The sequence below is a fragment of the Panthera tigris genome, chromosome D3, assembly GCF_018350195.1.
Source record: "Panthera tigris isolate Pti1 chromosome D3, P.tigris_Pti1_mat1.1, whole genome shotgun sequence".
NCBI classification, from domain to species: domain Eukaryota; kingdom Metazoa; phylum Chordata; class Mammalia; order Carnivora; family Felidae; genus Panthera; species Panthera tigris.
In genome coordinates, this window is record NC_056671.1 from 17,983,156 (window position 1) to 18,008,723 (window position 25,568).

The 25,568-nt window shown below is 49.9% G+C and overlaps 1 protein-coding gene across 3 annotated transcripts in view; it reads left to right on the forward strand.

Moving 5' to 3' along the window:
- ACACB (acetyl-CoA carboxylase beta) overlaps positions 1-25,568 on the forward strand; it is a 99,278-nt gene that overhangs the window by 50,413 nt on the left and 23,297 nt on the right. For all 3 annotated transcript variants that reach the window (XM_042961550.1, XM_042961548.1, XM_042961549.1), the window contains exons 20-33: positions 345-533; positions 2,383-2,483; positions 4,976-5,064; positions 5,144-5,268; positions 9,087-9,200; positions 9,333-9,446; positions 10,289-10,378; positions 13,531-13,649; positions 18,272-18,409; positions 19,133-19,232; positions 19,322-19,429; positions 23,686-23,742; positions 23,981-24,022; positions 25,025-25,240. In XM_042961550.1, coding sequence (XP_042817484.1) covers positions 345-533; positions 2,383-2,483; positions 4,976-5,064; positions 5,144-5,268; positions 9,087-9,200; positions 9,333-9,446; positions 10,289-10,378; positions 13,531-13,649; positions 18,272-18,409; positions 19,133-19,232; positions 19,322-19,429; positions 23,686-23,742; positions 23,981-24,022; positions 25,025-25,240 — 1,602 coding nt within the window. The remainder of the gene's footprint in view (positions 1-344; positions 534-2,382; positions 2,484-4,975; positions 5,065-5,143; positions 5,269-9,086; positions 9,201-9,332; positions 9,447-10,288; positions 10,379-13,530; positions 13,650-18,271; positions 18,410-19,132; positions 19,233-19,321; positions 19,430-23,685; positions 23,743-23,980; positions 24,023-25,024; positions 25,241-25,568) is intronic.

Below are 25,568 nucleotides of genomic sequence, written 5' to 3' on the forward strand. Positions count from 1 at the left end.
TTTGTAGGGTTATTTCTGAGGATCGGGGGGGAAGGTACAAATGAAAGTTTTAGCGCAGTGCCTGGCACTGAGCAAGCGTCCTCGGATGTGAGCTCTTCGTGTGGCCTTGTGTAATATCCTCACGCCAGGCTGGCGGATGCATGGAGAGGGGAGTGCAGGGAAACTGAGTATTCCCCTTGTGGTCAGGGGGCCATTCCGCTTGGGACTGTTCTAGAGGCTGCTGCGTCTAGCTCTTGGGCTCCTCGAGTACAGGACCTGGGTGGTGCATGTCGCGTGCCTCGTGGAGGGTGGTGTTGCCCAAGGACCCGCAGGGCCTCAGGCTGACGCCGTGGTCCCCGCTTCAGCTGAAGGAGTGGGTGCAGAAACTCATGACGACCCTGCGGCACCCGTCCCTGCCGCTGCTGGAGCTGCAGGAGATCATGACCAGCGTGTCGGGCCGCATCCCCGCCCCCGTGGAGAAGTCGGTCCGCAGGGTGATGGCTCAGTATGCCAGCAACATCACCTCGGTGCTGTGCCAGTTCCCCAGCCAGCAGGTACGTGCCCCCCACCCGGCCCCACCAGGGGACCCCCGGGTGCCACTCGGGAACTCAACTCCCGGTCACCGTGGCCTCTGATCGAGCACGCACGGTGTTGGGGGCTAACCCCACCATTTTCTCCAAAGCAACAACTGTTCAGATGAACACAGGGGCCTCACTCTATAGAACTCAGATTCAGAATAGGAGTGAGCGGTTGCTACAAATGCAGGGAGCATTTTCCACACCTGACCTGGCTGAAAGAGAGGCAGTTGTGGGTTTTTCTTGCAAGACTGTAGCTTTGACTTTCCTCTGGTGTCTGTAAGGCGATCATCTTGGGACTAGGTGTGTATATAATATTTTTACGTGATGGAAAGCCTTCCAGGGTCGTATAAAATATCTCTAATAATACTATGTTGGCCTGATTTTTTTTTTTTTTTTTTTTTTGCTTTTATCAAGCATTTTAAAGGCAATTTGCTTTTGGAAGAACCTGCCCGTGTCTCATTAGAAGGGATTCATACCGTCACTGTTCCCCCACCCACATGTTCGTGATTTGGGGAGCTAGGGGTCAGCCACTCCAGAGGTTGGAATAGATCCCACCAAAAGGGATCTAATATGGATTTATACTGGAAGAGGCTGAGTGAAAGACACCAAAGATCACCTGTTGCATGATTCCATAGAAAAAGCAAATCCCTGGAGACAAAAAGTGGATTAGGGGTTGCCAGGGGCTGGGGGAGGGGGATCCAGACATTTTTAAATGCTTATCGGGTTGCTTTCTGGGACGATGAAAATGCTCTCAAACTAGATAGTGGCAAATGGTTGCACAACTTTGAATGGACTGAGAAATGCTGAATTAGGTGCATACTTTCAAGGCGGGGGAGAAAGGCGCCTGGTGGCTCATTCGGTTAAGCGTCCGGCTTCGGCTCAGGTCATGATCTTGTGGTTCGTGAGTTTGAGCCCCACACCGAGCTCTGTGCTGACAGCTCAGAGCCTGGAGCCTGCTTTGGATTCTGTGTCTCCCTCTGTCTCTGCCCCTCCCCTGCTCGTGCTCTGTCTCTCAAAAATAAATAAACGTTAAAAAAATAAAAAGAAAATGAATGGGAGACATACCATGGTATGTGAATGATATCTCAACTGAAAAATAACCAAAACACAACTCTAAAGAACCCCAGTTGAGAAAAGTATGCATTTGTACCTTTTGGGAATTTGTTGTTAGTGTAGATTTTTTCATTAAAAACAATTTTTGTTGCCAAAAGCAGTATGATAATACCAATAAATCTAGTTATAAAAACAAGACCCCCCCCCCCCAGCACCTTCATTTTCCCTGGGGTTGAAAATTCCCTTCCCTTTTCCCAGACCACTCATATTTGTGGAGAAGAATAATACACGTGTCTTTATGGGATTGTTGTCATTTCTAAGCTCTTGAATTCCTCCAGCCATGTGTTGAGAGGGACAAACAGCTGGTGGCCAGAGAGCTTTGGAGCTGAAATTTTTAATTTTTAAAAATGTTTTTTAATGTTTATTCACTTTTGAGACAGAGAGGGAGAGAGGGAGGGAGGGAGGGAGGGTGAGCAGGGGAGGGACAGAGAGAGAGAGGGAGACACAGAATCCGAAGCAGGCTCCAGGCTCCGAGCCGTCAGCACAGAGCCCGACGTGGGGCTCGAACCCACGAACCGTGAGATCATGACCTGAGCTGAAGTCGGACGCTCAACTGACTGAGCCACGCAGGTGACCCAAGAAATTTTCGATTTTTGAATGAGCCTTGAATGGGTCCTCCATGGAATCCCACGGTGGGTCCTTCTGGTGACTTCTGGAGGTGACCGGATCGTATGGTGATGAGTGGTCAGACCTATCCTGTCTGCCCTTCTAGATAGCCACTATCCTGGACTGCCACGCGGCCACCCTGCAGCGGAAGGCTGACCGGGAGGTGTTCTTCATGAACACCCAGAGCATCGTGCAGCTGGTCCAGAGGTGAGTCCCGGGCCCCCCATGGGGTGTAGTTGTCACCACACGAACGTGGCACTCTGGGGCTCTCTGAAGCTAAGACCCAGCCCATGGGGTTACCTATTCCTAACCCTAGAAACTCCAAGCAAGACCCTTTTCTCCTGTAATCTCAGTTCACCAAGTTGTAAAATAGGACTTAAGACACTTCACGCACAGTAAGTCATCCTGAGTTACAAGTGGATTAAGTTTTGTAAAGGGCTGATGACACATGGCACATACTCAGGGGAGCTTTGACTATATGACAGTGGGATACAGTGGTTTTGTTGGCTTTATAAAGGACTATACCCATTATTGTTGTCGTTTTGAAATCATTGCAGAGGAGAGATGATGAAGATTTTTTCGGCTATGTTTTGTTTTGAATGTTTATTTATTTTCGAGAGAGAGAGAGAGCACGCACGAGCAGGGATGGGGCAGAGAGAGAGGGAGACACAGAATCCGAAGCAGGCTCCAGGCTCCGAGCCGTCAGCACAGAGCCCGACGTGGGGCTCGAACTCACAAACCGTGAGAACATGACGTGAGCCGAAGTCAGATGCTTAACTGACTGAGCCACACAGGTGCCCCAAGAATTTGTATTTTGAGGAGCTATTGAGCAGCAAGAACTATTCTAATGACAGGAAGAATGGCCATGTTGTGTGAAAACTGTGTCGCAGGAAAGCTTTGCATGTAAGGACAGAATCCAAACATTTTTAAACCAGAGGAAATGAAGTCTGTGCACATTTACCACCTTCTGGAAACTACTGGAGGCACAGAGAGGTAGGACCCTGGGAGGCTGCCCCTCTCTTCAGGGAGCTCTTCGGCTCATGGGGACTCGGACTGCTCATAGAGGATCGACCTGACAAAGGGTATCTTTGGATCCCCCACAAGAAGAGAGTTTCACAGCCAAGCGCTAGGAGGGGAGACCCTCCCCCAGAACACTTTGACCGCTAACTTTAAACCCACCCTTTCGCTTCAGAGAAACACCTAGAAGAAAATGAACAAATGTTAAGTTAGCTAAATTCCCTGGCAGGTTTTTCTGTGTTAAACATAAGTAGCAAAGCTCTGTTTTTGTTTTTTTTTTTTAATTTAATTTATTTATTTAGGTAATCTCTACACCCAACGTGGGGCTCACAACCCTGAGATCCAGAGTCATATGCTTTACCAGCTGAGTCAGCCAGGCACCCCTCAAAGCTCTGTTCTATGTATATGTGTGTGTGTGTGTGTATATATATGTGTATATATATGTATGTATGTGTGTGTGTGTGTATATATATATATGTGTGTGTATATATATATATATACATATATATATACACACACATACATACATATATATGTATATATATAAATTACATTTGATTTTAAAAAAAAGGAAGGAAGAAGAAAGAAAGAAAGAAAGAAAGAAAGAAAGAAAGAAAGAAAAGAAAAGAAAAAAGAAAGGAAAATGGGGCCCCTTGGTGGCTCAGTCGGTTCAGTTCAGGTCACGATCTCATGGGTCTTGAGTTCAAGCCCGTGTCGGGCTCTGTGCTGACAGCTTGGAGCCTGGAGCCTGCTTCGGATTCTGTGTCTCCACCTCTCTCTCTCTCTCTCTCTCTCTCTCTCTGCCCCTCCCCGCTTGCACTCTTTCTCTCTCTCAAAAATAAACATCAAAAAAAAAAAATCACATTTGAATAAGTGCATGTTTTGGGTTCTTTCTTTTGTTGTCATTTAAGTGACGCTGGGGTTAAACTGGTCTCAACGCCCTTAAAACTCAGTGTCGCATCTCTTAAGGGATTCTGTTCCCTATGTGCAGAAATGATTTATTTAGAAGAGAAAATGTTTTAGGGAACATCCAGGTTAAAATTTGGTTTTTAAAAGAGAAGTGAGGGGTGTCTGGATGTCTCATTTGGTTAAAGTGTCTAACCCTTGATCTCGGCTCAGGTCATGATCTCATGGTTTGTGGGTTCGAGCCCTGTGTTGGGCTCTGTGCTAACAGTGCAGAGTCTGCTTGGGATTCTCTCTCTCTCCTCTCTCTCCCCCTTTCCTGCTCTCTTTCTCTCAAAAATAAACAGACATTTTAAAAAATAATAAAAGGGAAGTGAAATTTACATAAGGATCTATCGATCAATGTCTCTCAAGTTTCATTTACTTAGTTTTCAAGCTGCCTTTATGCCTATGGTGGTCAGTCATTTTGGTTTTCAACTGTGCATGCAAGGCTGACCCTGTCTCTTCTCTCTGGGGATGGGCAGGTGCCATCCAAAGGCTCAGGCTCGGACTCTGGCTTGGGGTCAGAACTTGGGCAAGTCACTGCTGTCTTTGGCCTGCAGAGTCAGTGCGAATGAACCGACTCCCACGACCCTCCCCGGCTTGAGGATCGGGGAGTGCAGCCTCCAGATACTTTATTACCGTTTTCTCCTTTTGGAAGTCCTAAAAGCCCCGGCTGTAGACCCAGGCACCCTAGGAAGTAGGGCTGACGGCTCAAGCAGCCTCCCCTGCCTCCCCAGGTACCGCAGCGGGACCCGCGGCTACATGAAGGCAGTGGTGTTGGATCTCCTGAGAAGATATTTACGCGTGGAACACCATTTCCAACAAGGCAAGTGTCGCCGCCAGCGCTGGTGACAAGCCCACAGGGTGGGGGGGCCCTGAGCCTCACCCCTGTTGTCTCCCTCTAGCTCACTACGACAAGTGTGTGATCAACCTCAGGGAGCAGCTGAAGCCAAACATGTCCCAGGTGCTGGACTGCATCTTTTCCCACGCGCAGGTGGCCAAGAAGAACCAGCTGGTGATCATGTTGATCGTAAGCAGGATGGGGCACCCTGTACCCACAGCGGGAGTAGCTCGGGGTCCACAGACATTCTGGAAAGGGCCGGGGTAGAAATAGTTTAGCTTTTGCTGGCCGTGCAGCCTCTGTCCCGACCTTGTGCAACGTCAAGGCCTGCAAATGGACACGGCTGTGTCCCAATAAGACTTTGTTTATAAAACCAGGCGGCGCGGGTGGGATGCAGCCGCCCCTGGGTGCAATCGCGACTGACGCTCACGGAGCGCCTCCTACGTGCTGGGCACTCCTCACGTGCTTTTCAAAAACCGGCTCGTTGACCTGAGCAAGCCCGGAAGGTGCGTACTGTGTTCACTCCCGCTCTGGCAGAGCACAAGGAGGTGAAGTCACTTTGCCAAGGGCACACAGCTGCTAAATGCAGAGCTGGGATTGGAACCCAGAGTTTCCCCCCCGCCCCCGGCCCCCCCCCGCCGGGAGTCATGAGTTATTAGGGGCTATTGGATTCTGAGTCTGGTAGGACTTTGGTTTTGCCTTCTTGGAGAAGCACGGAATTTCTTCGTTCTTATTTCTCTTCCTACCAGATGGTAATTAGCATCCTTTATAGTTCGCGATCTCTTCCCTTGATATGGTCTCTGACCCGACTCACTTGGAAGACGCAGGGTCAGCAGATACTAGGAGATCTGGACTTGGTTTTAGCAAGAAGGCGCCGACAGATTTTTTTTTTTTCTTTTTTGTAAAGATAGTAAATGTTTTGGTCTTAAGAACCATGCAGCCCGTGTTGCAACAGTTCAGTTCTGCTGTTGTAGCGTGAAAGAAGCCATGGTCAGTATATAACTGAACGTATAAACTTTATTTGTGGGGCACCTGGGTAGCGCAGTCCATTAAGTGTCTGACTTTGGCTCAGGTCACGGTCTCACCGTTTGCGGGTTCGAGCCCCGCGTCGGGCTCTGTGCTGACAGCTCAGAGCCTGGAGCCTGTTTCGGATTCTGTGTCTCCCTCTCTCTATTTGCCCCTCCCCTGCTCACGCTCTCTCTCTCTCTCTCAAAAATAAATAAACGTTAAAACAAATTTTTAAAAACCCACTTTATTTACAAAAATGGGCGGTGGGCCAAATTTGGGCCTGGGCTTATAGGATAGTTAACACCCTAGCAAGATGGGTTCAGAAATACTGACATTTTTGTAAAGAATCATTTTGAAATCTCCTAGTGCGGCATGAGGATCTCTTAATCCTAGCTGCACATGAGAACCTCCTGGGGTAGGTGTAGGGGGACTTTTAAAAAATACAGACACCCTGGCCTCACCCCTGGTCAGTTAAATCCGGCTTTCTGGGGATGTGGCCCAGGCATCAGTACTTTCTGAAAGCTATCCCCGGTGCGAAACTTCCTCGTGGGCTGCGTATTATATAATATTATCAGTTTAATGTTTAATTTCTCGGATGTTTCAATGGTTCTTTCGTTAGCTAGGAGATCTGTTTTCTCAAGGAGGTACATTTTTTTTTTTTTAACGTTTATTTATTTTGCGGGGCGGAGGGCAGAGAGAGAGGGAGAGAGAGAATCCCAAGCAGGGTCTGCGTTATCGGGAGAGCCTGATGCAGGGCTCACACTCATGAACTGTGAGATCGTGACCTGAGCTGTCGTCCGATGCCCACCTGACTGAGCCACCCAGGCGCCCCACAAGGAGGTGTATTCTTACCGGGAGGGATCATGGGGTCTGTAACTGACTTTCAAAAACAAAAGCGTATGTGTGCACACACGTGTATGCATGCTGGAGAAAAAGCAGGTGTGGCCATACGGTCAAAGTTGAGCAGCCGGTGGAACTGGATCATCATTAGAGGGGTTTTCCATATACCGACCCTCATTTCTTGTGTAGTTTTGGCAATTCTTCCAAATTATGTTTGGAGGGAGAGCTTCCCAGTGTGCGGCCCATAAGTACAGGATTGGGAACTTAGGCCCGAAGGTCTGCCTGTCACGTATTACCATCTCCTCGCCATTCGGAAGCCAGGGGTGAAAGCTCTGGATTATTCTGCTGTTTGCTACTCTCTGTGCACATACTGACTCTCTTCTGGGCGTGAAAGAGCTAAACATTATGGACATCAGAGGACAGTCTTGGCGGGGTGGCTCCCGGAGCAGAGAGCTAGGACACTTGCTCTCGGGGGCTTCTCAGTGAAGGCGGCTGTAGATGTGCCTGCTTGGTGGGGAGGATGTGTGAGATCCATTATTCTTTTGGCTCTCTTGGTTCTATTTATTGAAAATGTTTGCAAAGTTTCTACGTGATTTAGAGTTAATATTTTAGCACTGCACTGTATAAACTGTACAGAATGAAGGGAGGTATTTTATACTCCCTAGAGAAACCACCTAAAATATTTATTGAAAGTGGTGAGTTCTTTGCATTTGATGGTGCCTAGGACACTTTCTGAAAGGACTTGTTAACTGCATGATTACTTCGAAATGAAATTTTCTGAGTCTTTAAGGGGCCTTCATGTCTTTCTTTCTTTCTTTTTTTTTTTTTTAAGGTTTATATTTTGAGAGAGAGAGAGAGAAAGAGCACACCAACAGGGGAGGGGCAGAAAGAGGGAAACAGGATCCGAAGCAGACTCTGCACTGACAGCAGGGAGCCCAACACGGGGCTCGATCTCACGAACCGCGAGATCATGACCTGAGCCAAAGTCTGACGCTCAACCAACCAGGGGGACTTGGTTGCTAAAACAGATCACTTACGGGGAGGGAGAGAAGGTTAAGAATAATCTCCTGTGCAGTTTCTTCAGCACGTTTGTTTGTGTCCAAGTGTGAAATGTTAATGCGTTAGAAACGTGCTGATCGTTCTGATCGTAGAAACAGAGCAGGCTCATTCTAATTAGGGAGATGCAGAGGCAGGTGTAGAAGAAAGGACCCATGGCCCCACCATCTGGTGACTTCTTGGAAAGCAGCCTGGGCTGCGGCAGGGGTGGGGGCGAGTTGCTGGGGCGTTGAGAGTCCCAGCAGTCAGTGATTTGCCTTCTGAGGGTGTTTAGGGAACATCTGCTCTGAGCCATTCCTAAGCCCTTCTTGTGTTTCGGGGGGCATAAGGAGGAGATGTCCAGAGCAGGTGCATGCAACCCTGATCTCTAGAAAGCAGGTCCCTCATTCAGAAGCAGGAGGAGGGATGCACGTGGAATGATCACCCCTCTACTTCTTCTGCAACTCAGATCCTCCTTCCTGCTGGAAGCTGCCCTTGACCCCCCCCCCCCCCCCCACCCAGACCCTGAATGCTCCTTGTGGGGACTCGCAGAGGGCGGCTTACCACACCCTCGCTAGAGCATCCCATGTGAACCTTACTTTTTGTTTGTACCGGGCTCCATTGCCCCTCGTCCCTCTTGTCTGCACCTGTGAACCCCTTAAGTCAGGCAGCAATGTAGAGAGGAAAGTGAAGCCTCGGGGACACAAGAGACCTGGCTTCAGATTGGCCCTGAGCCTCACTTTTCCCATCTGTAAAATGGGCATCGTAATGTAACTCCTCAGAGGGTTGGGAGAATCTGGGGAAATGGACATAAAGGGTCTAGTTGCTTGCCTGGGACACATTAAATGCCTGATAATGGCCGCCTATTAATGGTGCTGTCGGTAGAGACTTGGTTGTATTTTTCATGTTAGCAGGTGTGGAGGGCGTGTCAGGGGTGAATGGGGGGCACGTGGTGGACAGTGGTCAAGGGTATGATTATCAGGCTCTGCCGGGGATGTGCAGAGAGCTGAGCAGCTGTCTGGGTTGTTGGGGCGGCCGCACGCCCCAGCTGTGGGTGAGGGCTGGGCGTGTTTCCTTCCGGTGGAGAAAAGCCGTTTGGATTTCTGTTTTTGTGTCCCTCAAAGGATGAGCTCTGTGGCCCAGACCCTTCCCTGTCGGAAGAGCTGACCTCCATCCTCAACGAGCTCACTCAGCTGAGCAAAAGCGAGCATTGCAAAGTGGCCCTCAGAGCGAGACAGGTAGGGTCCTGGGGAGCGTCCTTCCCGCCACGCACATCCCTCACCCCGCACGGCCCCTCTGCCGCCATCCCACGTCCTGATCCCAGGGCCTGGCCCTTGGCTTACCCCGCCCTCTGTCCCCTCCCCCTGCAGATCCTGATCGCCTCCCACCTCCCGTCCTACGAGCTGAGGCACAACCAGGTGGAGTCCATTTTCCTGTCCGCCATCGACATGTATGGCCACCAGTTCTGCCCGGAAAACCTCAAGGTGAGGCCGCTTCCTCCCATCCACCTGCCACAGAGCTCACACTGTGGCCCAAGTCAGGCCTCGGGGAGGTGGGCTCCCCGTGCCCTCCGTGTGCGGGCACCTGCCTTCAGAGCACGGTTGCAGGTACCAGTGGTTCCGTCCAATGTGGCCAGGGCTGCCCGACGGGACCTCGGGGAGCCCGAGAGAGGTTCAGTCCTGCAGGATGGACAGAGAGTATCAGGCAGCAAGGCTCCCCCCCCACCCCCCGAGGTGCAATTGTATTTTATTTGATTTTATCGAATTTTATTTATTTATTTATTTATTTATTTATTTATTTATTTATTCATAAATGTTTATTTACTTTTGAGAGAGAGGGGGAGGTGGCGAGGGGCAGAGAGAGAGAGGGAGAGAGAATCCCAAGCAGGGTCCATGCTATCAGCACAGAGCCCGACGCGGGGCTCGAACTCACGAGCCGCGAGATCATGACCCGAGCCAAAATCAAGAGGGAGATTCTTAACTGACGGAGTCATCCAGACGTCCCCCGGGGTGCAGTTTTAAACACTCAGATGTGATGGAGCTTACTAGGAAACCAGGAACACTCACACGGCTGAGTTACGGCTTCATCTTTTGGGTTCCCCGAGCCCCCAACTTTGGATCATTTGCAGGCCTCCAGGTACCCCCTCCGCATCTGGAACGGGGAGCCCAAGGTGTAATCCTCCCAGAACTGCTCCCACTTTCAGGTCCACGGGCCTGGAGCACGGACAGAAACCACCGCCGGCTTCCCCTCCCTGCTCCCACCCCTCCACTCATCTTGGTGAAAACTTGGTAACATTTGCCTCTTCTTCCCCCTTCCCATCCTGTAGAAATTAATACTGTCAGAGACGACCATATTCGACGTCCTGCCCACTTTCTTCTACCACGCTAACAAGGTCGTTTGCATGGCGTCCCTGGAGGTAAGTAGGAGGGAGGACCCAGTAACAGCACCCGTAGCCAACATGCCGGTCCTGACATCCACCGCCCGCCTGCTGTGCGCCTGAGCCCGGGCCACGCGCCTCGCGAACGGGACCTTATCCTTCTCTCCACAGGGTAGGTACTGTTACCTGCCCATCTCACAGAGAAGGGCGTTGAGGCTCAGAGAGGTGGAGCGTCTGGCCCGAGGTCCCCCAGCTGGGGAGTGGCACGACCAGGGTCTCACGAGGTCTCTGACCAGGGCGCTTGCTGGTGACCCCCGTTTTCTCAGGTGCCGGTCCGGCCTCCTCCAGGCAGGGCACGTTGAAATGCTAACCACCAAGAGCCCAGGCGCCTCCTGCAGACTCTCTGATTCCCTGTGTTACATACCTTTGGAAGACTTGTCTGCTTGAGCCATAGGGCAGGAAGGAGCCTAGGTGACAATTTAAGGCGATCTCCCTGTCACCAGTCCTGATGGGGCAGACAAGGCAGTGGCCAGCAGCAAAACTCTCCGATCTTGGAGTCTTGGTCCCCTGTGGTCCCCGCTCCCTCTTCTGCCACCTTTTAGACCCCATGGGTCACCCATCCTGGTGCTAGAACGTTGACTGGGTCTCCACGGAGACCGTTTGGGGCTTTTGCGTATGCGATGGCCCCAGACTCTCCTGGGCCTGCAGCCTTTCCTCCTCCCTGGTTTCAGCTCAAAGAATCCTTCTCAGGTCTCCCTGTTTCCGGCAGTGAGACCACGTAGCTCTCTTAAGTGCCTCTCTTTCCCCCCCTTTCCAATTTTCACTTATGTTGAGACCCACTGTGTGCCAGCCTCTGGGGAAACAGCAGGGGAACAGCCCCGGTCTCTGCCCTAACGGAGCTTCTCTCTGGCTGGGGAGATACACACACACACACACACACACACACACACACACTAAATACAACGGGCATGCTGAGAATCGGACAGCAGAGTCTAACCTCACCGGGAGGTCCGGCTCAGACTCGGATGAGAAAGTGATGTGAAAACAGGCAGCTAAAGAGCAAGTCAGAATTGGTGGGAAGAAGCACAGAGGTTCCAGTCAGGGGGAGCAATCTGTGCAGAGTCCCGAGCTGTGTGACCTGTGGCCCGTTGCTTTCCTTTGCTGGACATTTAGGTTCTCCTGCTGTAGCGGGGGCAATAATACCTACCTCACGGGGTTATTGGAAGATAAATGAGTAAACACTTGCAGGAAGCACTTGGTACTCATTATCCAGTCACCTGTCCTATTTGGGGGGGGGGGGTGTCCTCTGTCAGGTGGAGAGCAGCACCCACCTTTGCTTTTCGGTGCGCTAAATCCCATTTTTTTCTGTTTGAGAATTTTCCACAGCTCTTTGAGCATTCTTTCACTTTGTTCGGCGGGTTTATTGAACACAATCCCGCCTCTTCTCCCTGACTCAAGAGGCACACCTTGAATATTACATTGTTACTTGGTCTCTTGAGATGTGGAGAGTTTTGGTCCTGCTAAAATGTGTGGGTGTCCCCAGGCCAGCCCCGGGTTCAATGATTCACTGGGAAGAACCGCAGGGCTCAGCAGATAGGCGTGCTCATGGCTGTGAATTGTTACAGCGAAAGGACGCAAAGTACGATCAGCAAAGGGACACAGTGTGTGGGGGTGAAGTGTGTGGGGGAAGCCAAGTGAAAGCTTCCAGTGGGTTCTGTAGGCGCTTTTTTTTTTTTTAATGTTTGTTTATTTTTGTGAGAGAGAGACAGAGCGTGAGCGGGGGAGGAGCAGAGAGAGAGGGAGACGCAGGATCCGAAGCAGGCTCCAGGCTCTGAGCTGTCAGCACAGAGCCCGACGTGGGACTCGAACCCACGAACCCACAAACTGTGAGATCATGACCTGAGCTGAAGTTGGATGCTCAACTGACTGAGCCACCCAGGTGCCCTTCCTATAGGCACTTTTAATTCTTCAAGCAATGACTTATGACATGTTTGAAATGAGGCTCGGAGACTCGGTGCCTGGGGGTTTCATTGGGGGTTGGTCCTAGCATGTAACTAAATTCCGAACTCCCAGAAAGAAAGCATATGTTCAACATAAAATCATCGTATAGCTTGGGTGCCATGAACCCTCCCAGATCCAAGGTTCCTGATGCTGGCCGGGGGCCTTTCGAAGGATAGCAGTTAGGCCTGCTATGTTAACTCTTACTGCACACTTCTTATATTCCCTATTCAGTTAAAAAAACCTCCCACTGTCTAAACTCTAGAACTGTGCTATCCAATATGGCAGCCACTGGTGACATCTGGCCAACGAGCACTGGAAACATAGCTTGTCTGAGTTGAGCTGTGCTCTAAGTATAAAGTGCACCCTGGATTCCAAAGACTTTGTGTGGAGAAAGAATTTCAAATATATCAATACTTTTGCTGCTGATTACCTATGGAAATGACATTACGTTAGGTATTGGGGATGAAACGAAGTCTATTATTAAACATTTTCACCTGCTGCCTTTTTTTTAAAGTGGCTACTGGAAAATTTGAAATTAAAATTGCACACGTGGCTGTGTTACATTTCTCCTGGATGGCGCGCTCTAGAGTAGGAGTTGGAAGCGATAGCCTGTGGGCCACATGTGGCCCACTGCCTGATTTTATAAATAAAGGTTTATTGGAACACAGCCACGCCCATTCATTTACATATCATCCTTGGCTGCTTCCAGGCTGCGACAACAGAATTGAATAGTTGTGACAGAGACGATGTATCCTCCATCTGTCCCCCAAAGTCCAAAATATTTACTCCCTAAGCGTACCTGGGTGGCTCCGTCGGTTGAGCATCCGACTCTTAACTTCAGCTCGTGTCATGATCTCGAGGTTTGTGAGCTTGAGCCCCGCATTGGGCTCGGCGCTGAAGGCTTGGAGCTTGGTTGGGAATCTCTCTCTCTCTCTCTCTCTCTCTCTCTCTGTGCCCCGCTCGTCGTGCGTGCACACTCTCTCTCAACATGAACAAAAATAGGTAAATAAAATGCATATTTACTATCGAGCCCTTTGCAAAGAAGGTAACCTTGTAAAGAGTGAGCAGACTCTCTCTTTGCTACTTCGTAGGGATCATTTAGAGAGGGTTTCTGGTATCGCTCCAGCCCGAGTTTTCTCTGGTCTGGAGGGTCCTCTGCGAGAATGTCTTCTGTGCCTCTGCTCCGTTAGGTTTACGTGCGAAGGGGCTACATCGCCTATGAGTTAAACAGCTTGCAGCACCGGCAGCTCCCAGATGGCACCTGCGTGGTAGAATTCCAGTTCATGCTGCCCTCCTCCCACCCAAACCGGTATGGAGTGGGGTGCACGTGGGGGAGGGGTGGTGGGTGTTTCTTTTCTCCCTGGCCACCATAGTCCTGTCTCTGGAGGGACCCAGCGAGTATGTCTGGGGAGGGACCTCAGGAACGCCACTTCCCCACCGTGGGATCTCCCTACATCTCTGTTCTCTCATCTGCAAAAGGAGTTAATCCAATGCCTGCCTCATGCACCTGTACTTCCCAGTGTGGAAGCCACTACCCCTGTGTGGGCTCTTTAAATTAAATCGAGTGAGATTCAATGACAAATTCAGCTCCTCGGGCCTACCTGCTGCATTTAAAGTGCCCCATAGCCACATGTGGTTTGTGGCTGCCACGCGGGATATTGCAGTTCTAGAACATTCCGTCACCGCAGAACGTTCGCTCCGGTGGCGCGCTCCTAGATCATTATGGGGAATAAGTGAGATAAGGCCCACATGGCTTTTAGGGGCGTGCCTGGCATGCAGAAAGCTGTTGGTGAGCATTAGTGATCCCTGTGATGGTTATCGCTATGCCATTGGTCGGGCACCGTGCACTTCCACACCCTGTTTCATTCAGCCCTCACCATCTGTTGGCCAAAACTGTGTTCCTATCTCCATTTAGGCCCCGGGGCCTCCCCTTGGTACATGCCCAGCTGTACGCAGGGTAGGGATTCGAGCCACCAGCCGGGGCTGGTGTTGCCCTGTCTGGATCCCCACGATGTGCTCAGTTGGGGACATTCTGGTGTGCCTCTGCTGTTCCCTCATCATGTCTTTTTTTAATCCACCTTATTTCAGGACCCAAAGTACCGTTCTGGTCAGGTAGAATGTGTCACCTTCCGCTAAAGCAATCACTCTCCCTACAGTGTGGAGAGTTCTCTTTCCCTCTTCCCTCGCCCCTCTGTGTCTGGTTCTCCTGGGGCTCCCCGCAGGCTTTGCTTGTGGCTAGGAGGACGGTCTCATCATGACTGGGGCGTTGAGTTAACCAGATCTTGGGTCCGTATGGGCAATAGCGTTCATGGTTTCTTTTTTTTTCCTCCCAAGTTTTTATTTAAATTCAAGTTATGTGTAGTTTAGTATTGGTTTCAGTGATTTCATCACTGACATACAATACCCGGTGCTCACCATGACAGGTGCCCTCCTTAATGCCCATCACCCATCTAGCCCAGCCCCCCGCCACCTCCCTCCATCAACCTTCAGTTCTGCTTTTATCTTATTTTTCCTTCCCTGCCCCATGTCCATCTGTTTGATTTCTTAAATTCCACATATGAATGAAGTCATACGGTATTTGTGTTCCTCTGACTGTCTTATTTCGCTTAGCATAATACCCTCTAACTCCATCCACAACGTTGCAAATGGCAAGATTTCATTCTTTTTCGTTTCTGGGTAATATTCCAGTGTGTGTGTATGGGGGGGGGGGCGGGGTATATTTGGATCTCTTGGGATTTCAAAATCTATGTTTTTCTTTCCATTGCCTTTAAGAATAAGGGTGTTGCTTTGGTTTTTTTTGAAAAACAATTTTTAAGTTTATTTTGAGAGAGAGAGCATGAGTTGGGTAGGAGCAGAGAGAGAGGGAGAGAGAGAGAGAGAGAGAGAGAGAGAGAATCCCAAGCAGGCTCTGTACTGTCAGTGCAGAGCCCAACGTGGGGCTCGAACTCACAAACTGTGAGATCATGACCTGAGTCGAAATCATGAGTTGGACGCTTAACTGACTGAGCCACCCAGATGCCCCAGGTATTGCTCTGTTATGGGCAAAGGAAAGAAGTGCTTCTCCATGAGGCACCTTCTTTCATATTTATCATTTATTTTTACCCTTCCTATTTCCAAAAAAAAAAAAAAAAAGTGGGGGGAGATGATGGTATTTTCCCCGACTGAGAGAAAAGGGGATAAAGTGCTTGTGGCCCTGGCATCGTTTCGGGGACAGTGGGAGGCATGGTGAAAGGGCTTTGGAAACTCTGTGCCCGTGAGGAGGCATTCTGTTCTTTGCCTTAAGAGTCCCACCCAGTTAGGAAAGGAGGGCTGCTTTCCTAAAGCCTGTGGATCAGTCGCACCTTGTTCCTTAGGAGGAACCGACATATAAATCTGGGTTATTCTTTGTGACCACCAGTGTGGTCACGGGGTCCTATTTTTTTTTAACGTTTATTCTTTAGAGAGACAGAGCATGGGTGGGGGAGGGACAGAGAGAGAGGGAGACTCAGAATCTGAAGCAGGCTCCAGGCTCCGAGCTTCAGCACAGAGCCCGACGCGGGGCTTGAACCCACAAACCGTGAGATCATGACCTGAGCCGAAGTTGGAGGCTTAACCGACTGAGCCACCCAGGCGCCCCATACAGGCTCCTGTTTTGACCCGCACAGACACTGAGGCCCCTGGAGGGGATTCCCTGACCCTCTCAGCTCCTTGTTGTGGCTGTTGGCTGGGAGCACAGGAAGCTTGCTCTGGGCTGGTGGCTTCAGGGCACACTCTGCCTGCTTTCCCCCCCTCCCCGTCCCCACCAAGCCCTGCTTCTCAGGGCCTTCGGGAAGGGCTGCGATGACTGAAGTCCCACCTCCAGGAGGACCCGGCTGGAGAGCCAGGCGCATTGTTCTTTGGGTCAGGGGACCAGTGCAGGGAGGTCAGAGGCCAGCGGACCTTCACGCGGGGTGCATCCAGGACTGAGGGCCAGGGCCACGGTGGGGGGGGCGGGGTGGGGGGGCCGTGAGCACAGCTGGGAGGCAGGAGCTGGAGAGAGTGGCTGTGCCTGCGGGCTGCTGGTAGACCCCCAGGAAAATGGCCCAGCCGGCCCACATCTTTCCTTTTTTTTCTCCCCCAAGAGAAGTAGGACATCTAGACTTAAGAAAAAAAAAAAAATTAAATCCTTCAACTTTTCGCTCTGAACAGGTAAGCGATGTGTAGGAATCTATTAAAAATGCTGCAGGGACTGGGGCGCCTGGGTGGCTCAGTCACTTAAGCGTCCGACTCTTGCTTTCGGCTCAGGTCATGGGATCTCCAGGCTCGTGAATTTGAAACGCGTGTCAGGCTCTGTCCTGATTCTCTCTCTCTCCCTCTCTCTGCCCCTCCCCTGCTCTTTCTCTCTCAAAATAAATAAATAAACTTAAACAAAAAATTAAAAATGCTGCAGGGACCCAAGTCACCTGCGGGCTGAATTCAGCCCATGCTTCTATGCCGGTTTGCTTCTCTGTATTTAGCTGTCCAAGAGCAGGGAGCCTGGGGGAGGGGGTGGGGAGTGATTTCAGGGGTACCCGACAGGAAGGCACAGAGGCCCTGTCCCACCTGGGTCCAGCGTCTCCAGGAGCACCCCAGATTCGACAGGTGGCTGGGAAGATTTATAGGGCTCCGTATAGGTCATGCTCACGGCTGTGACTTGTCGCAGTGAAGGTCCGCGAAGTGGGGCACCGTCACCAAAAGGAAGAGGGTCACGGGGGTGAAGTCCCCAGGATGCCTGGTGCAGGAGTCCTCCCCAAGGGAGCCCCATAGGATGCGCTCTGTTCCCCCAGCAACGTGTTGTGATGGCCTGTGTGCAGTGCGGTCCGGCAGCTGGTTAGAGACCCAGCGCCCAGGGTTTCCGCTGGGGGCTGGTCGTGTAGACACCCTCTGCCGAACACGGGGATTTCTGCTGAAATCCCCGACTCCAGAAGGAAGACAGGTGTTCTGCATAAACCACACGGCACAAACATTTGGAGCACAGCGAGCCTCTCGTATGATTCAGGGAATGGTGGAAACCCTCCCCAAGTTCCCAGATACCAGCCAAGGGCCAGTCTTGCAAGGAGGTCTCCTTTTCAGGAGAGCAGGCCTCTTTTCAGCACCTCCTCTGGTAACCCCTTCTTCACTTGATTCCAGGGCTCCAGGGGATCTGTCTGTGTTTGTTGCTGGTGAGCTGCCAGTCCTGGGGGCAGTGGCCAGCTAAGCTCTCACGGGCAGCTGGCCTCGGGGCCGGTTTTGGTTCCGGACCCCTGTCCCAAGAGCAGGTTTGATGGAGAGGGAGGGACTGGGAGAGCGGAAGCCTGGCGTGTCTCTCTAGAACCAAGCCTGCCCTTTCACCAGCCGCCTAGGGCTGGGCTGTGCAGGAGAAGCTGGCACTAAGAGTGTTCATGCTCTGTGGCTGAGTTCACCGTTCTGGATTTCCCTGGGACCACGGGGAGGCTGGACTTGTCTGCACACATGCCTGTCTGCATCATTCATTCATTCCTTCATTCATTCCCTCCCTCGCTCGTTGAGCTTAGTCTGTACCAGGTCCTGAGCAATCAGAGAAGACTTCTCAGCCCCATGCCTGGGTGGTTCAGTCGGTTGAGCGTCCGACTTCGGCTCAGGTCATGATCTCATGGTTCGTGAGTTCGAGCCCCGCGTCGGGCTCTGTGCCGACAGCTCAGTGCCTGGAGCCTGCTTCGGATTCTGTGTCTCCCTCTCTCTGCCCCTCCCCCACTCACAGTCTGTCTCTCTCTCTCTCTCAAAAATAAATAAACATAAAAAACAAGGACTCCTCAGCCCCAGACCCCAGTCCCTTCCACGTGCAATTTTAAGCCCCACTGTGGGAGGGCTTTAATGCTAGTCTGGCTCATCGAAGCTTCCAGGGCAGGAGCAGTTAACTCTTGGGGCCAGGTCTTCAAGCAGCTGCATCAGTCCCCTCCTCTGGTCCCCCTGCAGGATGGCCGTGCCCATCAGTGTCACCAACCCCGACCTGCTGAGGCACAGCACCGAGCTCTTCATGGACAGCGGCTTTGCCCCACTGTGTCAGCGGATGGGGGCCATGGTTGCCTTCAGGAGATTTGAGGACTTCACAAGGTACCCAGAGTGGCCCAGTCTCCCAGACACGTTGAGCAGAGGGGCCAGGCAAGCTTCTCCTGGCCCCCACCTGTTCGTTTGTGTGGCCTGCCCATATTTAAATTCTGGCCATGTGTTTCCACGCCGTGAGACTCTGAGCAAATTATTTAACCTCCCTGTGCCTTAGTTTTCTCATCTTTATCGTGGGGATAAGAGAAGGATCTACTTCATGGGATCACCAGGAAAATGAAATGAGATGGAGTATATTAAATATCGTATTTAAAGTGTAGCTAAGGGATAGGTGGGATTCTCAGTGAACATCAGCGATCAGTCCTATTAGCATTGCCTACTTTCCACCCGTTCCCGTGTGCTGTGCCTCGTGCTTGGGTTATCTTGCTGTAACTCCTCAATGGCCTTAGTTGATTCGGTGAAGTGAGGTATGAGGGTCTCCCGGCCAGTGACGGGGAACCCAACTGATGCCCCAGAGCACTGGACACCCTTTCTTTTATTCACGATCTCAGATCACATAGGTCCCTTCTTCCCTTTGGGGAAATACCCCATCAGTGGTGTCTTGGGCCTGGTCAGGAACCCAGTGAGCCCTGGGCGGAGTTGGATGAGCTCCTAGAGCCGTCGGTGGGAAAGGGGAAGGACCCAGTCCTTCCATCTGGCCAGAGTGAAATCTTGACCTATGACCTTAAGGAGCCGGCAGCCCCTCAGCCCTACCTCTCCACCCCACACCCCCAGAAACTTCGACGAAGTCATCTCCTGCTTTGCCAACGTGCCCAGGGAAATCCCCCTCTTCAGGAAGGCCTGCGCCCCCTTGTACTCTGAAGAAGAGAACAAGGTAAGTCTCCTGAGCAGGGAGCCTGTCCAGGAGGGGGCCGCCTGGGACCCCTGAGGCCTCCTGCCCCCTGCCCTTGTTTTCTCCCCCAGAGCCTCAGAGAGGAGCCAATCCACATCCTGAATGTGGCCATCCAGTACGCGGACCACCTGGAAGATGAGGAGCTGGTGCCGATTTTCCGGACGTTCGTACAGTCCAAGGTACGCCGGCCGTGCCTGTGGTCCCAAGTCACTGAGACAGGAAGGAAGGGCTGCCGTGGCAAGGCATCCCATGGGCCCGAGTCCTGATATGCACTTCAGAGCCACAGACCCGGCTTCCCATCCTAGCTCTGCTACTCCTGGGAGCCCGTAACCTTGGGCAGAAGTAGCCGAACGTGGTAGCGTCTTGGCTTCTCCCCCAGTAACGTGGGGGCAGAGTTTCTCCCTCCCCGGGTGTCGGAACGACCTAAAGGCGAAGTATGTGCAGTGGACGTTTGAACAACGTGGGTTGAACTGCGCGGGTGCGCTCATTCGCAGATCTTTTCCTACACGGATTAGGGCTATGAATGTATTTTTGTCTTCCCTGTGATTTTCTTAACAACGCTTCTTCTCGTTGCCTTACTTTATCGTAAGAGTATAGCATATAACGCATATAACATGCAGAATACGTGTTAACTGACTGTTGATGTTCTAGGTAAGGCTTCGGGTCAACAGTAGGCTGTTAATAATTAAGTTCTCGGGGAGTCGAAAGTTGTACGTGGATTATCGACTGTGCAGGGGTCGGTGCCCCTAACCCCCACGTTGTTCAAGGGTTACCTGTACACTCCTTAGCCCGCGCAATGATGAAATGAGCCAGTGTATATATGCCACTTCACAGAGGCATTCGATAAATAGTTTGGGGTTTAGGGGGGGAATGCTTTTTGTCGAAATAACCCAGAAAAGTCAAATCTTTAAATAGTCACTTATGCTGACCACCATCTATGCAAAGAACTTGCTTTTATAACCGTGTGGCAGTTGTGAGCATGTTTTCTCATCCGGGCAGTAGGGACAGCTGTATTATATATGCTCAGAGACCTCAGCTGCGAACAGATGTGGAGCAGCTTGGCAAGCGTAGGTGGTAGAAACAGTGGGAAGGCACTGTGTGACCTCGGGCAGGTCACTTTACCTCTCTGTTCCTTAGTTTCCCCATCTGTAAAATGGGATGCTGAGATTTCTGAACTCCTAAATTAATCCCAGGCACACTGCCCGGCTGTTAGTTCTGAGTTGGTCCCAGCTTCCAGACCACTTGGAAATTTTTAGTTGTTGGTTTTTAGTCTATTTACCTGTACATTTGTTGTGTTCTCCATAGTATCCAAGTGGGAGGGACACTTTTTACCTCCTCTGACTCGGTGTCCCTCAGGGGACCTGAGGCTTCCTAGGCAGAAGATGGGGATGAATGATGCTGAGTCCCAGATAACGCCATGGAAGCTTAGGGACGTTATTGTCAGTGATTTACTTAGTCTTTACTTGATTAATCAACAAATGTAGGGGGCGCCTGGGTGGCTCAGTCAGCTAGGCGTCCAACTCTTGGTTTCGGCTCAGGTCATATCTCACGGTTTTAGGAGTTTGAGACTCGTGTCCATCTCTGTGCTGGCAACGCAGAGCTTGCTTGGGGTGGTCTCTCTCCCTCCCTCTCTTTCTGCCTCTCCTCCAATTGTGCTATCTCTGTCTCTCTCAAATAAATAAATAAAATAAAATAAATGTAATGACGTTCATTGTACAAAATGTTTAAGGTGCGGACAAATCTGAAAAGTAGGTTTTATTTATTTATTTTTCGACTGTTCAATTTTTTCAAAATTTATTACTTTTTTTAATTTTTGAGAGAGACAGAGGGCAAGTGGGGAAGGGGCGGAGGGTGAGGGAGACACCGAATCTGAAGCAGGCTCCAGACCCTGAGCCGTCGGCACAGAGCCCGACACAGGGCTCAAACTCATGGACAGTGAGATCATGACCTGAACTGAAGTCGGATGCTTAACAGGCTGAGCCACCCAGGCGCCCCTGAAAAGCAGGTTTTAAAATGAAACCCACAGCCCTACAGTCCAGCCCCGGGATGAAGATATTGACGTGTTTCCCTTTGGCTGGTTTCTTCTTGACATAGCTGATGTTCTTACTCAAGTTACACGTGGCGTCCCATGGCGTTGATAAGGCAACATTTGAGCGGTTGCGGTTAGCCCTACCCTATAACCAGATCAAATGATGCTCACGATAATTGGTGTTTCTTGCCTGGAGAGGGCAGAGTGGAGGGAAAAGTATGGGCAGTGAGTGATATATGTATGTCTATACGTAACATACCAAAGAGAGGAGGGCTACAATATATACCTGGGGGAAAGGAAGGACTTTTAATGTCCTTCCAATATATTGCTAGAGTATTTAAATTTTTTTTTACATGAAGCAGAGACCTACATACATATTCTCACATACAGACATTAATATACATATACATTCCCACGCACACACTGATGCACATCCTTAGTTGAGAACTAATGATTCAGGCTCCCCCTAACCAGGTTAGTTTTGCCGCATTCACATCCTCTTTGTTTTGTGGTTTATCTTGTTCTCTTTGCAACCAACGTTCCATGAAGTATTCTTTTTTTTTTTAAAGTTTATTTATTTTGAGAGAGAGCACGAGCAGGGGAGGAGCAGAGAGAGAGAGAATCCCAAGCAGGTTCTGCACTGTCAGTGTGGAGCCCGATTTGGGGCTCAAACCGATGAACTGTGAGATCGTGACCTGGGCTGAAACCAAAAGTTGGACGCTTAACCAACTGAGCCACCCAGGCACCCCCCATTAAGTATTCTTTTGTGTTTGTCTAGTTACGTCTTTCTGAAATGCGCTAAGACAACTCATCTCCCCGGATAAGTTTCTTTACCGTATGGACAAGTTAAGCAAGAACTGTATTTCCTTGTCTTTTGGGTTTTTTCTTTCCCCTTATATAATACTGTATGTAATAATATTTCATTTAGGGATTAACTAAAAACAGTTTTGTACTTTTTCTTGGATGCCTTCCTATTGAAGTTTAACATACAGAAAAGGGTACAAATCATAAATGTACAACCTGGTGAGTTTTCATAGTGAATTCCTAAATATAACCAGCATTCAGATAGAAAAAATGAATGTTCCCAGCTTCTCCTTGCCAGAGATAACCGACCACTAGCCTGAGTTTTAACAGCTTGGATTAGTTTCATCTATTCTGGAATTTTGTGTAAATGCAGTCATACTGCATATACAAAAAGTATACTTTTTTTGTTTCTTTACTCAACTTATCTTTTTTTCTTTAAAGTTTTTATTTTGAAGTAATCTTTATATCCAACGTGGGGCTAGAACTCACAACTCCAAGATCATGAGTCACGTGCTCTTCTGACTGAGCCAGCAGCCAGGCACCCCAACTTGTCTTTCTTTTTAATATAACAGTGACCTCCCTCCTCAATTTTATTAAAGATTTCATAAAAAAAAAGATTTCATGATATGTTAAAGAATTGTATGTCTATGTATATATATATATATATATATATATATATATATATATACATATATATATATATATATATATACATATATATATATATTTTAATATAGCAGCTTTATTAAATATAATTCACATACTACATTATTCCTCCATCGAATATGTACAATTCAGCGCTTTTTGGAATATTAGTACAGTTGTGTAACCATCATTATATTTTATTCTATCTATTTATTTATTATTAAAAAAATTTTTTTTAACGTTTATTCATTTTGAGAGGCGGAGAGAGACAGAGCACGAATGGGGGAGTGGCAGAGAGAGAGGGAGACACAGAATCCAAAGCAGGCTCCAGGCTCTGAGCTGTCAGCACAGAGCCTGATGTGGGGCCCGAACCCATGGCCCATGAGATCATGACCTAAGCTGAAGTCAGATACTTAACTGACTTGAGCCACCCAGGCGCCCCACTATTTACTTTTTTTAAATGTTTATTTATTTTGAGAGAGAGAGGGAGAGAGGCGGGACAGAGAGAGAGGGAGAGAGAGAATCTTAAGCTGGTTCCATGACTGGTATGGAGCCTGATATGGGGCTTGATCCTGTGACTGTGAGATCACAACCTGAGCTGATATCAAGAGTCAGACTCTTAACTGACTGAGCCATCCAGGCACCCCTAAATATATTTTAGAACATTTTCGCCATCACCACCTACCAAAAAAACTTATTAGCAATCATTCCCCATTTTCCCTCAACCAAACACCCTCCCCATCCTAGGCAACCATTAATCTACTTTCTGTCTCTATGTGTCTGCCCATTTCTGGATGTTTCATATAAATGGAATCATGCAATGTGAGGTCTTTTGTGACTGGTGTCTTTGACTCAGTATCATGTTGTCAAGGTTCATCCATGTGGGAACTTGTATCAGTACTTCATTTCTTTTTGTGGCTAAATACTATTCCATTACATATTTGGTTTTTAATGCAGAAAAACATCCTTGTGGAATATGGACTCCGAAGAATCACATTCCTGATTGCCCAAGAGGTCAGTGTGATTCTCAGTGCATCTGTGTGAGTCTTTAACATTCCTTAAGACTCGGTGCTGTTGATTTGATGTTTACTTAGTAGATGGGGGTTGAAGAGAGCAATCACTAGAAAAGAGAAGGTTTTCAAAGGATTCATTCTGGAAACAGATGGGGTTATGGCTTTAAAAAAATCACAAAACAAGTATTTGTATGAGTCTTACTTGATTTCATTGTCTCGTCTATGGATTTCTTTTGCAGAAAGAATTTCCGAAGTTTTTCACATTCAGAGCAAGAGATGAGGTATGATGTAAAGAAAGCAGTGATACTGTTCTTGCCTCCCTGGCATCTTTGATATTCGGGAAGAGTATAGTCCCCAGTCCTTGAGGTAACCTCCGTTTTAAAGAACGGACATGTAACTTTTGTGTAAACTCCAGCCTTCCTCTGGGATTGTGTTTCTCTGTGGAGCTGAGATCCCGTGCTTCCCGCCCTTTCAGCCTTCACTCTGGTTTCTCCCTCATCTGGATCACTTTTGTCCTCAGATGGCTCTCCCAACCTCTTTTTCTTACGTTCTTGCAGACCGGCTGCCTGTTTTTATAAACGGAGTTTGACTGGAACACAGCCACACCCATCTGATCTCCTGTTTTCTGCTGTGGCTTTCTTGCGCCAGTGGCAGAGATCACGTGGCTCTGACCGAGCGTGTGGCCCACCAGCCTCATATATTCCCTCTCTGGCCCTTTAAGAAAGGCTTTTGCTCATCCCTGTTCTAGAACAGGCAGGCTTATTCCCATCACAAACTCCGGACTCCATCCTGTTCGGCGTGTTGTGGTTTAATTTATCCAAAGCCTTCCATTTCTGCATAAGACCCATCCTTTCTTTCGGGTCTTCATCTTCTCCTCTAGTTCGGTCTCCAGCAGTGTCTGTCGCTTCCTTTCGGGGACCAGTTTCCACAGAGAAACCAGCCTTTAGTGACTTCCTGAGAGGTACCCTGTGTTGTGACAGAGAAGAGGCCGTGCTGGCAGGCGCTGGGGACCGGGCAGGCCCACCTGGGAGCTGAGAGGCTCGTGCCGGCACTCAGGTCTTACAGTGCTCGTGCTCTTGTCTGGACCTTCCCAAACCCCGAGTCTCTTGAGCCCTAGAGCTGCCCACGGGTGACCCCGTGAAGGCTACATCCCCTGGGTGCTAAACTGACCAACATCAGGGGTCTGCAGGACAGGGCGCCCAGCAGGCAGGCGTGCGGCCCCAGTGTCAAATTCAGCGTCTGTCTGTGTGTCTGTCCGTCTCCGCTCTCTGGCCGGCCCGCAGTTTGCAGAAGATCGCATTTACCGTCACCTGGAACCCGCCCTGGCCTTCCAGCTGGAGCTCAGCCGGATGCGCAGCTTCGATCTGACCGCCGTGCCCTGCGCCAACCACAAGATGCACCTGTACCTGGGCGCCGCCAAAGTGAAAGAAGGCGCGGAGGTGACAGACCACAGATTCTTCATCCGCGCCATCATCAGGCACTCGGACCTCATTACGAAGGTAAAGCGTCGTGGAGTGTTTCTTTCTCCCCCTGAACCTGTCCCTCGCGCGCCGGCCTTCCCTTCGCTCTGTCCGCGTGAAGGGAATTGAGCAGGTAGCAGAGTCCTGGCGTACTCAGGGAGTTGCTTGTGTGTGCCTACTGAGTGCGTGATCATTTTCCAACACAGCCAGAAAAGTCACCTGTGATTCTGTTGCGAGCTTTTCAGATCACACTGGAAAGTATGGTTTTTGATTAACAATTTTTTTTCATGTTTATTTTTGAGAGAGAGAGAGTGTGAGAGCGTGGGAGCGTGAGCAGGGGAGGGGCAGAGAGAGAGGGAGACACAGA